The sequence below is a fragment of the Solanum dulcamara genome, chromosome 1, assembly GCF_947179165.1.
Source record: "Solanum dulcamara chromosome 1, daSolDulc1.2, whole genome shotgun sequence".
NCBI lineage: Eukaryota > Viridiplantae > Streptophyta > Magnoliopsida > Solanales > Solanaceae > Solanum > Solanum dulcamara.
In genome coordinates this window covers 71,038,953-71,053,096 of record NC_077237.1, presented here as the reverse complement: position 1 = coordinate 71,053,096, position 14,144 = coordinate 71,038,953, and the positions used below count along the sequence as shown (strand labels likewise).

The window sequence follows — 14,144 nt, the reverse complement described above, 5'->3', positions numbered from 1 at the left end:
TAGAATTCCAATAAAAAAGATTTATTATATCTACAGTGTATTACCTTTTCCTTAGCTTTTCCGTCCACGTGATAATCAAGTGATCCAGTGGAAAGGTCAGAGCAAATTTCTGAGAGCCTAGTTCATTAAACGAATGTGGCTTCAGAAATAACTTGGACAAAAGTTTGAACCTGCTTCTGTTTTTCCCTTATTATTTCCATCTTGTTGCTTCGGCTTGGATGAGGAAGGCCATGAGAAGGAAGAGAGTGAAGCAAGGCTTCCATCCAAAACAGGCAAAAAGCCTATCTCCTGGTGACTTCAGAAAAACAAATGGGGGGGGGGGGGAGGGGGAACTGCCCATTGATACCACTCGTGCTTAGAATTCCAATAAAAAAAGATTTATTATATCTACAGAGTATTACCTTTCCCTTAGCTTTTCCGTCCACGTGATAATCAAGTGATCCAATGGAAAGGTCAGAGCAAATTTCTGAGAGCCTAGTTCATTAAACGAATGTGGCTTCATAGAATAGCTTGGACAAAAATTTGAACCTGCTTCTGTTTTTTCCTTATTATTTCCATCTTGTTGCTTCGGCTTGGATGAGGAAGGCCATGAGAAGGAAGAGAGTGAAGCAAGGCTTCAATCCAAAACAGGCAAAAAGCCTATCTCCTGGTGACTTCAGAAAAACACATGGGGGTGGGGGTGGGGGTGGGGGGTGGGGGGGGGGACTGCCCATTGATACCACTCATGCTTAGAATTCCAATAAAAAAGATTTATTATATCTACAGTGTATTACCTTTCCCTTAGCTTTTCCGTCCACGTGATAATCAAGTGATCCAGTGGAAAGGTCAGAGCAAATTTCTGAGAGCCTAGTTCATTAAACGAATGTGGCTTCAGAAATAACTTGGACAAAAATTTGAACCTGCTTCTGTTTTTCCCTTATTATTTCCATCTTGTTGCTTCGGCTTGGATGAGGAAGGCCATGAGAAGGAAGAGAGTGAAGCAAGGCTTCCATCCAAAACAGGCAAAAAGCCTATCTCCTGGTGACTTCAGAAAAACAAAGGGGGGGGGGGGGGGGAACTGCCCATTGATACCACTCGTGCTTAGAATTCCAATAAAAAAAGATTTATTATAGACTATACTGTAAATAGTACAGCAGCTATTTATTTTCCCCTCAAAAGAATAGCTCCAGTGGCTGATCTACTGTATAACACTGAAAATTCAAATCATTGGGCAATAATATCATTATTCCTTGTGCCCCCCATCATATGCAGTACACAAAAGGAAATGCTCGCGATTAGTTCACACAGTGTGATTTGAATGAACTCAGTTGACAACATCAAGGACCAATTTGCGAGATTTCAGGACAGACCATCTCAGGCGACGGTAGTAAGCTGCTTGGAGAAGTGCAAGTGATAAGACGAATATCCATTTGAAACCCATCTGTAGGAATTACAATACCCAAGAGGTCAGAAAATTCATTTTATGGCACATTCAACTGTCAATGAGGATCCAATATCAGTTCAACATGAAAAATGCAGAGGTTGGGTATAGTGACAAGCATACTGCAGGGGAAGGACCAAATGAAAGATTGCGACTTACCAGCTTTCTCTCTTCCATTTCTGGCTCAGCAGCCCATGACAAGAACGACACAACATCTTTTCCCATCTGCAGAGTGAGAGAAAAATTACTTCCATCTCTTTATAAGGGAACAAAAAATAAAGCAGAAAGAGAGCAAGACATTACTTGTGCCTCAGTTGCAGGTGTACCATCTTCATACTCAACAGCACCATCATTAAGCATTTTAGGCATCGCTATAGCTCCACCAGGGAAGTAAGGGTTATAGTGAAGACCTTCCCTAATCTACAATTAGAGTTGAGAAGTTATTATGGTTCTCACACTTCCAATAGAAAGTTGTGATAACAAGTTAGTATTGCAACAGTAGTTACTATTAGGTAACAACCAATTAAAATGGAGCATGTCTCTTCACAACTACATCTTCAGATGTACATTATTTTTCTGTTTGATGCTTCCCTATTCTAATCAACCAAAAGATGGTCACGAACCAAAAGAAGTCTGAGGGGCAGAAATTACCGAGACACCAGCAGGAGGGTCCCGGTAGCCAGTTAGAAGAGCGAAAACATAGTTTTGACCATTGTGCCGGGCCTGAAAGAAGAAAGAAAATCAGGCTATGCAGATAAAAATATAGCTGAAAGAAGAGGACCAAGGCAATACCTTAGTGATAAGACTTAGATCAGGAGGATAAGCCCCACCATTTGCAAACCTTGCAGCTGCTTCATTTGCATAAGGCTGTGGAAAACGATCACTCAGCTTCCCAGGGCGGGTGAACATCTCACCCTCATCATTAGGGCCATCAACCACCTCAATTTCTGCTGCCATGGCCTTAGTTTCTTCTTCAGTGTATGCAACACCAACTAGATCACGGTACGAAATTAGCGACATTGAGTGGCAGGATGCACACACTTGCTGGTAAACCTGATGACCTCGACGTATCCTGTCAGGCAGATAAAGGTGTCAAAATTAAATGGGGTATCCATTTTATTAATGACTCATGCTAAAATTTAGTTTTGGATAAACAAATGGTTGAAATGTTTCTGTAGCCTCCAATGAACTTTAATTATCATGTGGCAGCATAGCATATACTCACGAAGCATGGTCATAAGAGCTGAGAATGCCTTCGTGAGGCCAAGGATAGCTCGGACACTCTAAGCCATGTTCGGCCTCATCAGAATAAGCAACACTTGCAAAGCTAAGTAGCCCAGAGACTCCAGCACCAAACACTGCAAATGCTCTGAAAGACTTTAACCCAGCAGATCCAAAACCATCCGAGTCATGCTTTGAAACAAATAACAAAGTAAAATAGTCAGCTGTAAATTATTCTATGGTCATATAATTTATAAAGCATACATTGCTACTGTAAAGGATTCAACAGAACACACCAACAACTCTAATGAGGAACAGAAATAAAGAAACAGGCAATATATGCTATAGATAATGCATGAAATGTGCATCTTTAACAGATGAAAATATGCTCATCTCAAGAAGATACCCCTGCTATATATCTTAGTGATAAAAACTTTAATGGCTCAGAGCCATTAGCATATGTGAATATAACACCAGGGGGGAAAAGGCAATTAAAGGGTACATAGCAATTGCTTATAACTCTGCACCACTAGGATACATATTATTTTTACTCATATTAGAGGTTCACCTATATGATGGTTATCCCAATAAGCAATTTTGCTCCTTGTGGGATGAAAACCATAACAAATGGCATGAAAAACTAACTTTGCAAAGTTTACATCCTCATAGATACATGAGCTAGCAGTTATATGAATGACACTCTCAATTATATACATCAAAGAAATGTGGGATCTGAAGAATCAAATCATGCTTACCAAACTGAGCAACAATAAGTCTGCCAAGGGACTTACAAAACTGATAATGAAAATTTTGCAATGTCTACTGACACGCTTGAACCATCTACCACTCTGCATTTTTTTAAAAAAACTTTTTTTGAAATGGTAAGGATTGTATTCAAAACAGCACCAAGAGTCTAAGAGTGTGCTGGGAACTTTCTACAATGTGGAAAAGTATAATGACACAAAAGTACATCCCAGTCTAGACATGTATGGAATCCAGTAACTCTAGAACAGAGGCTCCATTTACAAGTTCCATTTTGCACCAAATTAAAACAAAAATTGCTAGCCTTTATCTTCTGAATGGAACTGTATTTGCCTTTGAAACATCTTAAGTTTCTCTTCACCACTCTCTTATTTAATCTTTGCTTGTGAAGCGAAGGATGTCCAGATAGTAAGACAAATAGGTACTAGTCTCTGCCAGGGGGTAATTGCAGTGCTGACTTCACGTTTATTCTTATGGCAGAACCACCAAAAAGGAAACAGAAATCAAGTTCTTTGGTTTCAGTTTGAGCTATTGAAACATGGTCAAGTAGAAGAATCAAGTTCTTTAGTTTCAAATTGAGATATTGAAACATGGTCAAGGAGAAGAATCAAGTTCTTTACTTTCAGTTCGAGATATTGAAACATGGTCAAGTAGCTCTTCTACCATGCATCGAGATCCATCATTGCTTTCTATAGCTAGCTAGATACATGAAATGTCTTGTAGTATCAGTAGCGTTAGTTTGGCAGCATCGCACTCAAAGAACCAGGTTCTTTGAGAAACTATGCGAGAAGGTAAATTGTGGAAAGTAAATTAATACAAGTATTTAACATGGAAAACTCCCTTTCCTTAGGAGTTGAAAACCATGATCCAACTCTCCACTACAGATTAAGGTTTACAACCGCCTTTGTAACATCTAAGGAATTGTTCCCAACAATTCCGTCTCCTCTACCCTCTTTACTCTTCTACTTCCACCCTTTACAACTCAAGACAACACCTACTACAATCTGAAAGAATGTAATCAAGATCCCGTCTCGGAACCACTCCAAGAAACTAGCTACAACAGTATGGATAAAACTTGATAGGAACAGATTCTTTGTTGCAGCAGCTTCTTCGAAACTCCTCGTAAAGAACTAGGAACATTCTGAGGACTCTTGTCAGTCTTTCATAAGGTGTGGTCAAACTCTAAAATTTGGTTGATGTGTTGTTTATACAGAAGTAAGTCGCTGTCTTCCAATTCTTCAATCCAAGTTAGATTTGGTTCAAGACTTGCCAAGAATCCAATCCTAATTTGACTTGGACTTCCTCATGTTGAGACGCTGGGGCTTCCTCATCTCCTTCTTTGAAACTAATTCCATGTGCAAGTTTATGGTAACTTTCCTTATATAGATTTTCAGTTCCTTGTAGAATTACAATTCTCTGGTATTGCAATCCTTGAAGAAAATATTGTGTACACGTAATCAGTCTCAATCTTCTATCTTCGACAGTCTCTTTCTCTGCTCAAAGGAACAGGTTCTTAGATGAGTTCCTTTGGCAGTGTTGCTTTGTATGTATCTTCTATTTGGAAATCTGGAAGGACCTGGTTCTTGATACTTCTATTTTTCTTCTCCAGCATGTGAATGTCAGTTATACACAGTTTGTCAATCATCAAAACTGTAACATAGCTTCATAAGATCTTGAATGCAGATTCGGCGATCATTGTGTACTAACAAGTAGCATGTGCCATTTGGCCAATCTAGCCAAATATCAGATTTCTTGAGAAACCTAGCATGATTTTCTTGGTGACTAGTTCAGCCTGGAAAGCAATGTAACGTGTCCTACAATTGTGAATCAAAAACAAAGGCAAACACTAGAGAATGAAGCATATGCCATCTCCAGTTTATTCTAGATAGATAGTAAATGGGCCTTTTGACATTGTAGCTCATTAGTGAACTTGGGTCAAAGAGTTATCTATTTATAAGGATAGTCAAAGCTAAGAGATTTTCAGAGCGTAGTGGCTTCTGCCAAACTGCCACCATTACTAAGACCAATAGCAGAACTACCTTGATAGCATCTATGGCAAAGTTGTGCCTATGTAGAAGAAAGGATAGATGACCTTGACCTGGTAAAAAGGTAGTAGTATAAGATAATCTCTTTAGCATTTACATGACGTGGAGATGTTTGGCACTTTATCTTGTAAATTTTGAATGTCTAAGGTCTCTGCTTATCACATAAGCCCTTTTTCATTTCATATAACTAGCATCTATATCAGTCCTAGGCTGAGTTGATTAGCGATATTTGAATCTCACACCCATAAATATGCAAACAAATACCCAAACTATTGCAAATCCCATAGACTTTTGAATCTTAATTACATTAATCAAAGGCCTAAACATGTGACTAAAATATCACATAAGTATTAGCGATGTCACAGGATGTAGATGAAGTGCTTGGAGTATGAATACAAGTGATTGTAATGCATTGGAAGAGTATTGGAATGATGAAATAGCCAAAATAAGCAAAGGGATGAAGCTGGATTTAAAGACGATCCAAGGGGTCCTCATGATTAGCTTGCGTCACGAGGAGACCTTGTCTGGCTGTCCATGGAGAGAGCAAACTGAGGAAGGTCTTCAGCCCCATGGCGGGGCCATCCCTTCTCATGACCTTGTGCCGCGAGAGGTCTACCCAGACGCAGGATCAGAGCCTCACAATGGCTGCACATTGCAAGCCTCTTCGCTAGGGACCCCTAAGGATAGATACATAGACAGAGAAAATGGGATTTTTGAATTAAGCTTGCAGTCTAAGGGATGATTTGAACAAGGATCAAGGCCTAATATCTAGTATGAGTTGTTAGTGGTGTTTTGATTCAATTATACTCAATAAATGCTACCTAGCACTAGAATTTATAGAGAATCCAGAATCTTCCAAAGAGGGAATTTTCATATTTTGTCTTCAAGAGTTAATCCCCCCCCCCCCTCCCCCCGATCTTCATTGATGTTGTTTAAACGAGTATGTCAAAGGAGTTTAAATAGATTTGTGATTTGAATGAATCCTAGAAGTAGGTGGTGATGAAAGTTGTTGGCTAGTAGGGAAAGAAGATCAAAAGTGGTTAGGGATTATTAGATGAGTTAATGAGACTTGAATGGCTTCACTAGCTTAGAAATAGAATGATTCGAGTTGATTAACTAGAATTATACGTTTATGAAGATTTTTGATGTTTGGATGCTTTGAAGCCAATACATGTGCCATAAGTGGGTGGTGTTGGATTCGAATGAACTTATGTTGATAAGAATTGATTATGTTCATGTAGATTGGACTTCATTGAACGTGATGGAAAATTGTTTGGATTGTTGAGACTAAAGGTTGAAGGTAAGTTAAGATTTATTTTCCTTGATATGTTTTCCTCGTACTACATTCCAATAATTGTGAAATGTGATTTAGCCGATGTAGAGAAATAAAGGACATGTATGATGGAGCCAAGACGCGCGTTAAAATGGTGGAAGGAGACTCTAAGCAAGTTGAGATGGGACTTCATCAGAGATCTGTGCTTAGCTCTTTCCTTTCTGCCTTGGTGATGGATGAGTTAACGCGGTCTATTCAGCAGGAGGTTCCATGGTGTATGTTATTTGAGGATGACATAGTACTGATTGATGAGACACAAGACAGAGTTAATGATAGGTTGGAGGTTTTGAGACAAACTCTAAAGTCCAAAGGGTTCAGGGAGTGCAAGACCAAGGCGGAATATTTGGTGTGCAAATTTTAGCGTTGCGATGGATGAAACGGACATGGAAGTGAGGCTTGCCACAGAGACAATTCCTAAGAGAGAAAGTTTTAAATATCTTGGGTCCGTCATCAAGGGTAGTGGGAACATAACGAGGATGTCACACATCGCATTGGGGCGACATGGATAAGATGGAGGCTTGCCTCTGGAGTCTTATGTGATAACAAGGTACCACCTAAACTTAAAGGTAAGTTCTACAAGCGGTGGTTTGACCGTCTTTGTTCCATGGGGCAGAGTGTTGGCCAATCAAGAAATCTCATGTTCAGAAGATGCATGTTGCGGAGATGAGGATGTTGAGATGGATGTGTAAACATACTATGAGTGACAAGATTATGAATGAGGTTATTCGGGAGAAGGTGGGAGTACACCTTGTAGCAAACAAGATGAGGAAAGCGAGATTGAGATGGTTTGGACATGTGCAGTGAAGGTGCATCGATTCCTCGGTGAGGAGGTGTGAGAGGCTGGTTGTAGAGGGTACGCAAAAGGTTAGGGATAGGCCGAAAAAGTATTGGAAAGAAGTGATTAGACAAGACATGGCTCAGCTTCATATTATCGAGGACATGACTTTAGAAGTGGAGATAGCGTAATAGGATAGAAGGATAGTAGGGATAGAGTGTAGTCTTGCCTTGCGAGGTTTAGTGCCTGGTGTAGGACTAGTCATGCCCTTTTAGTTCTTGTCATATGTTGTTTATTGTATTTCGATGATCACACTATTTTGTTGTTATTATTGTTTCATTCTTGTAGACTTTATACTACTTTTCTTATTAACCATTATATTTTCTCCACGTTTTTTCTTCTTTTATTTGGGATTCATACACTCAAGCCGAGGGTCTTTCGAAAACAGTCATTCTACCTCCACGAGGTAGTGATAAGGTCTGCGTACACTCTACCCTTCCTAGATCCTACTTTGTAGGATTTCACTGTGTATGTTGTTTTTGTTGTTGTGAAATGTGATTTAGAATATGAATTGATAGAGGCGAGTGACGGAGTGAGCGAGCGTGCATTCTCCATGTTCCATTCAAGTTGTGCATATATGTTTTGAACCATTATCTTAAAGTATCATTTTTTGATAAGGAGCAATCTTAAAGTATCATCTTAAATGATAATCGAAAATGTTACCTTTCATAATCTATGTTGTGAAGAAACGTATATTCTAGATGAATTAGGGCTTATCTTGTGACTTTGACTTCAAATGACAAATGCTTACTTGATATTGGCTTGTTCAAGCTGTGATTTTCTCTACGCATCACATGATTAGTATAAAAAAAGTAATCAAAGCTAAAAGCGCCAATGTTTGTTGGAGATTTAAGTGCAAAGCACAATTAAAAGTGTGGGCTTTAATGAGTAAAAGTCTCAACGAAGAAAACAATTAAAAAATAGAAATGTAATGCGAGAACATGTAACCACAAAAACAAGCAACAATTATTTGTATAAAAAAATGAATATAAACAATTATGATATAATTATACACACACACATGTGTATATATATATATATATATATATATATATAATATTGTGCCCTTACAAACAGAACCATCCAACGAAGGCGTACGCCTTAACACCTTCATGCCTACACTAAAGCGCCAATTTTAGGCGAAGCAAAGCACACAACATGAGCTTCATATAGTTTCAAGGCTTAAGTGTGCTTTAAGCGAGCTTTTAATAATACTGTGTATAAATGGATTGAAAAAGATGTTATAGTGTGCACGACCATGAGAGCCAAGTTACAAGTTTGATATCAAAGGCCAAGTGAGCCAACTTTCAAAAAGGAAAATAGAATGATATTGAATAGCCATGAGAGGCAAGTTATGAATGGAAGTGATGTAAAAGGGCCAAGAAGTGCCATTTGTTTAACGTAATAGTTTTGGGAGTAACCTTAGATATAAGAAGGGTATTTGGATGCATGAGTTCAATGCCTAAAACTACACATGACGTAGTCATACAACGTATCCTAATGGGGGCTATGGGTAAATACCCCAAAAGAGGGTAATCACATTATGTTATGCTAGCATGTTTATTGAAACCGCAATAGGGTGAGACAGCCAGGCCAATCAGGAGGATTCAGACTTCATGATGTATACATGGCAAATATGTCTGTGTCTTATTGGTACTCCCAGTAAAATAATGACAGATTACTTTCTATTTTAGGCCTATGAACCAAAAATGTGAATTCCAAGAAAGCTTTACAAATAGTTTGCTTAACTCATAAAATTTACAACAATTGTTATTATAAATGTTGAGACATGATTTCCAATGTACGAACCTGAAACTTCTCTCTCCCTACTTGCACACATGTTTTTGGTTCTCTCAAGGTATAAGTATTAACATTTGAATCTCAATGAAGAAAACTTCCCAAGACTAGCATTGGTACAGTTGCATAATTCTGATGGTCAACATGTTGACAAATACAAGTAATGAATCATTTTAACTGTTGCTATCACCCTGAAGCTATTTCTATTTTGAACTTGTTGAAAATGCTTTAGCAAAACTCCATCAGGAAAAATATAAAACATCAAAATTCTGGGGAAAAGGAGTTTAGGGTTCACCAGAATCAATCAACTACATCTAAATCACAAACTACTTGGGTTGGCTATATGAATCATGTATATACATTGCACCCTATTCTCAACATTGGCAAATAGCTTGACATATACGGCAAATTCTCTAAATATCTCCCGTATTCCTATACTAGTATACAAGCTTGTAACAACAAATACTCAGTGCAATCCCACAAGTGGGGTATGAAAAGAGTAGAATATACGTAGACCTTACCCTACTTCGTAAAGATAGAGAGGTTGTCTCTCACCTTGGTTAAAGCACTTCTAACGTATGTGTGACAACAACAAATCTTAATCCCACCTTATTGTAATCCCCTATATGATCCTTTGTTTCCACTATATTTTAGCATTCAACTGTGGGACATATATAAAAATACCTTAAAGGTGGAAGTCTTAAGCACATCGCTGGCATTCGAAAGCTTGGTTTCGTCTCTGTGAGCTGCTCTCGTGATGAAACGATTAATTCTTCCAAATCCTGAATTTTAGAAAAAAAAATTAAAGCAACAAACTTTACAGTTTCAGGTGCAAATGATAAGTAAAAATTGATAAACTAATAAAATGTAAGGAAATCTATGAATAGTGATGAGTTGATACCATCGAGCCCTATCCTGATCTTCTTTCCGAAACCTGTTCAAAAAAAATGATTTAGCTCGTTTCTACTCAATCAAACAATCAATCAACGAAACTTTCATCCTGAACTAGTTGAGATCTCTATGAATAAAATCCAAATCCAGATATGATAAAAAGGACGTACTCATTGTTAACGAGAGAGAAAGAGGACACTACGCAGAGGAAAATGGTGTAGCGTTGCAAATTGCAATGACTGCACTGTGTGTTTAGGAGGAGAGATTTATTTTTTTTCCACTTGTGGTGTGGGAAGGAGAAGCGCGTGTGGCTCAGAGCATTCTGAGAATAAAAAATCAGGAATTTGTCCAGTCGAGTAAAATTCGTGTTTGCTCATTTTAGCCGGATATCCTTTTGGACACTAGTTTATCAATTTATGAATGTTTTAGATCATGTTCTAAGGATACTATTTTAGCAAATTTAAAACTTTAACAGAAAATGTTAGATCATGACCGAGTTATTATAATGTAAGACAATAGATTAATATTTTATTTCTAAGGTTGAACAACATATGAGCAAATATTACATCCAAGTTTAACATGATCTAAAAAGGTAATTTTTCCATACCGCATTAGATGAGATTCCAGTAGAGTTTTAGAAGAACATAAGCAGCACAAGCTTAGAGTGGTTGACAGATTGTTTAGTGTCATTTTTAAGACAACAAAGATGTTCGAAGAATAGAGATGGAGTACGATAATTCTATTGTACAAAAATAAGTGTGATATTCAGAATTACAGCAATCGTAGAGATATCAAATTGCTAAGTTATACTCTGAAAGTGTGAGAGAGGGCGGTGGAGATGAAGCTGAGGATGGGTGTGTTTATTCCCGAGAATCTGTTCAGATTTATGTCAAAGTGATCTACCATGTCAAAAACCATCCACCTTGAGTTGAGACTGGTGGAGAAATATAGGGAGAGGAATAGAAATTTACAGATGGTGTTCATCGACCTAGAGAAGACTTACAAAAAAGTCTGAGAAAGATTCTATGGAGATGCTCGAAGTTCAGAGATATGCATATGGCTTACACTAGGGCAATTGAGGACATATATGATGGAGACAAAACCGGAGTAAGGACAATGAAAAGAGACTCGGAGCACTTCCAGTCATGATGAGGTTGCACCAGTGATCGGTTCATACCCTATTTTTCTCACACTGGTTATGGATGATGTCCTAGTATATGCTATTTGTAGATGACATAGTACTGATTGACGAGACTCAGGACAAATTTAACGTTAGGTTGGAAGTCTAGAGACCAATCCTAGAATTTAAAGGGTTCAAATTGAGCAAAATCAAGACTGAATACTTGAAGTGTAAGTTTAGTGATGCTACACATGAGGTCGGCATGGAAGTGGGGCTTGATGTCCAAGTCATACCCAAGAGAGAATTTTTTAAGTATCTAGATCTTTTATTCAAGGTAATGGGGAGATCAACGATGATGTCACACATCGTATTGGTATGAGATGGACGAAATGAAGGCTTGCCTCTACATTCTTCTGTGATAAGGTATTGCCAAAATTTAAAAGGTAAGTTATATAGAGTGGTGATTAGACCGACTATCTTGTATGGAGCAGAGTATTAACTGGTCAAGAACTCTCATGTTCAGAAGAGAAAATTTGTGGATATGATGATGTTGAGGTGGATGTGTGGGCATATTAGAAGAGAAAAGATTAGCAATGAAGATATCCGAGACAAGGAGTGACCTCCATGGTGGACAAGATGAGGGAAGCAAGGTTGAAATAGTTTGGGCATGTGAAGAGAAAAAGTGTAGATGCCCCAGTGAGTAAGTATGAGAGATTGACAATGACGAACATCATGAGAGGTAGAGGCAGCTCGAAGAAGTATAAGAAACATCTTGAGCTTACCAAGGATATGATCTTAGATAGGAGAGTTTGGAGGCCGCACATTCGAATAAAAGGTTAACACTCTCATCATCACAATTGCATACATACATTCCTTTTCATCCTCCTTGAGAAAACTTGATAGTTGAATGTTGTCTTGCTTTCTTGCAGGATAGAATTGGTGGTCGTACTTGTACTTATTTTCCTACCATTAGTATAACACTATTCTCATAGTTTCTTATTCTTTGATGTCGGTTATCACTGATGGTCGATTATAAACACGAGTATTTAGCTATTTTTTGCCTACTATTTACTATACTCCAATTGAATTTGAGTTAATATATGATAAATTTATACTCATTATGTGTGTTTTATTGTGTAGGATGTGTTCCCGAATTAAGGAATGAGTTTAGAGCTAAAACAAGTGTTTTGGGACTTTGAAGTCTAAGTGGAAACCCAATAAATGCATCGGGATCAAGTCTGAAGTTTGAGGGTCGAATGCACACATGAAAATGAAAGCAAACGGATCAAAGCCAAAAAAATTAACTTGATGCGACATGCTAGCACAAGAAGTCCAACCTACCAAGAAAAAAAAGTTGTTGAAATTTGTCTTGGCACAATACACCACGCCTCGCGCCATGCCAAAAATTTATGAACTTTTTAATTCAAATTTTCAAGGGAATTTTTGTCTGAAAACTTAGGGCTTGGGGGTATTCAATAAATACATGAAAAATATAATTTGGACAAGACTTTTGACATGGAGAGTATTGTAGAGGTATAGAAGAGTTTCGGACACACAAATTTCATTACTTTCTACATTATTTTATTAATACAAAAGTTTGACTTAATTCTTTCGAACAATATTTTCCAATTCTATGTCTTTGGTGTTCTTTCTTATTATTATGGAGCAGTTTACTATAGGATTTGGAAGACATGGTGTCTATGTGTATGACCGTGGGTTTTGGCTCTCGTTTTAAACTTGAATTCATTAATGTAGTTTGATTTGAATTGTGCGTTTATTCTCTAATTTATTTAATTGAAGAGTAATAATTTGGTGAATATCTCCACATAATTTTATTTTATTTGGATTGAAATTTCTTCTAAATAATAGAGAGACTATTTTGAAATCACCAATTGAACCAACAAGAAAAATATTTGAAAGACGTTTTTTCTCAACTAAACTTGAATGCTCTTCCTGCATATCTACGTTCAAAGGAATTGCATAACATTAAATCGAAAGGAAGATGAACTTAAAGGCACTATGAAGTTGAAGAAATTTTGAAGCAATCTCTTCGACTTAAGGTAGGGTTCTTTGATTAAAGGAGGGGTTTATAAGTTAGATTTTAGTGTTCTTGTTTAAAAATAAGAGAGATTATACAGGTGAGGTGAAATACAATGGGGTAGAGTGAAATAAAATGGATTTGGACTAAATGTATCGAATTGGAGTAACTAGACCAATAATTGATTCATTCAAAATGTGAATTGATTCATTTTTCACTACATATCCAAGAACATCTACAAAATAATATAAATTAATACAATTGTGTATTGAACCGATAATGAATTGAATCATAGTGAATAATTATCAAAAAGTTCAGTCTTATCCACGTTTTGTTGTATTGTAAATTGGTCAAAAGTGCAAAGATCAAATATAACCATCTGAAAGATGAATAATGAATTTTCATCACAACTTTATTTTGTATAAATGTCAGTCTGTAATTGTATGTTGTAGTCTTAAACTTCATGTAATTTGAGGACAATAATTCATCTTATATTAATTAAATTTATGAATTGTGTCCCTGAAATACTTAATTATGAACTTTTCAATTGATGCATGCATACAATCTCTCTAAATTGCAATAGAAAATTGTGTTACATTAATATGCAGAAATAATAAATGACCTGAAACTGACAATATCAGTATAAATATTACCTTTTCATCTTGCAAAATCAACTCTAAGA

At 37.2% G+C, this 14,144-nt stretch overlaps 1 protein-coding gene across 1 annotated transcript; it reads right to left on the bottom strand.

The window, feature by feature from the left end:
• Nucleotides 1-1,086: 1,086 nt before the first annotated feature.
• Nucleotides 1,087-10,671, bottom strand: LOC129896831 (cytochrome c1-2, heme protein, mitochondrial-like). The gene is made up of 9 exons (XM_055972843.1): nucleotides 10,475-10,671; nucleotides 10,315-10,347; nucleotides 10,098-10,195; nucleotides 2,646-2,833; nucleotides 2,213-2,492; nucleotides 2,072-2,143; nucleotides 1,724-1,840; nucleotides 1,580-1,645; nucleotides 1,087-1,420 (listed from the first exon to the last, which is right to left on the bottom strand). The coding sequence occupies exons 1-9, from the start codon at nucleotides 10,476-10,478 to the stop codon at nucleotides 1,304-1,306; spliced, it is 975 nt and encodes a 324-aa protein (XP_055828818.1). The 5' UTR covers nucleotides 10,479-10,671; the 3' UTR covers nucleotides 1,087-1,303.
• Nucleotides 10,672-14,144: the final 3,473 nt, after the last annotated feature.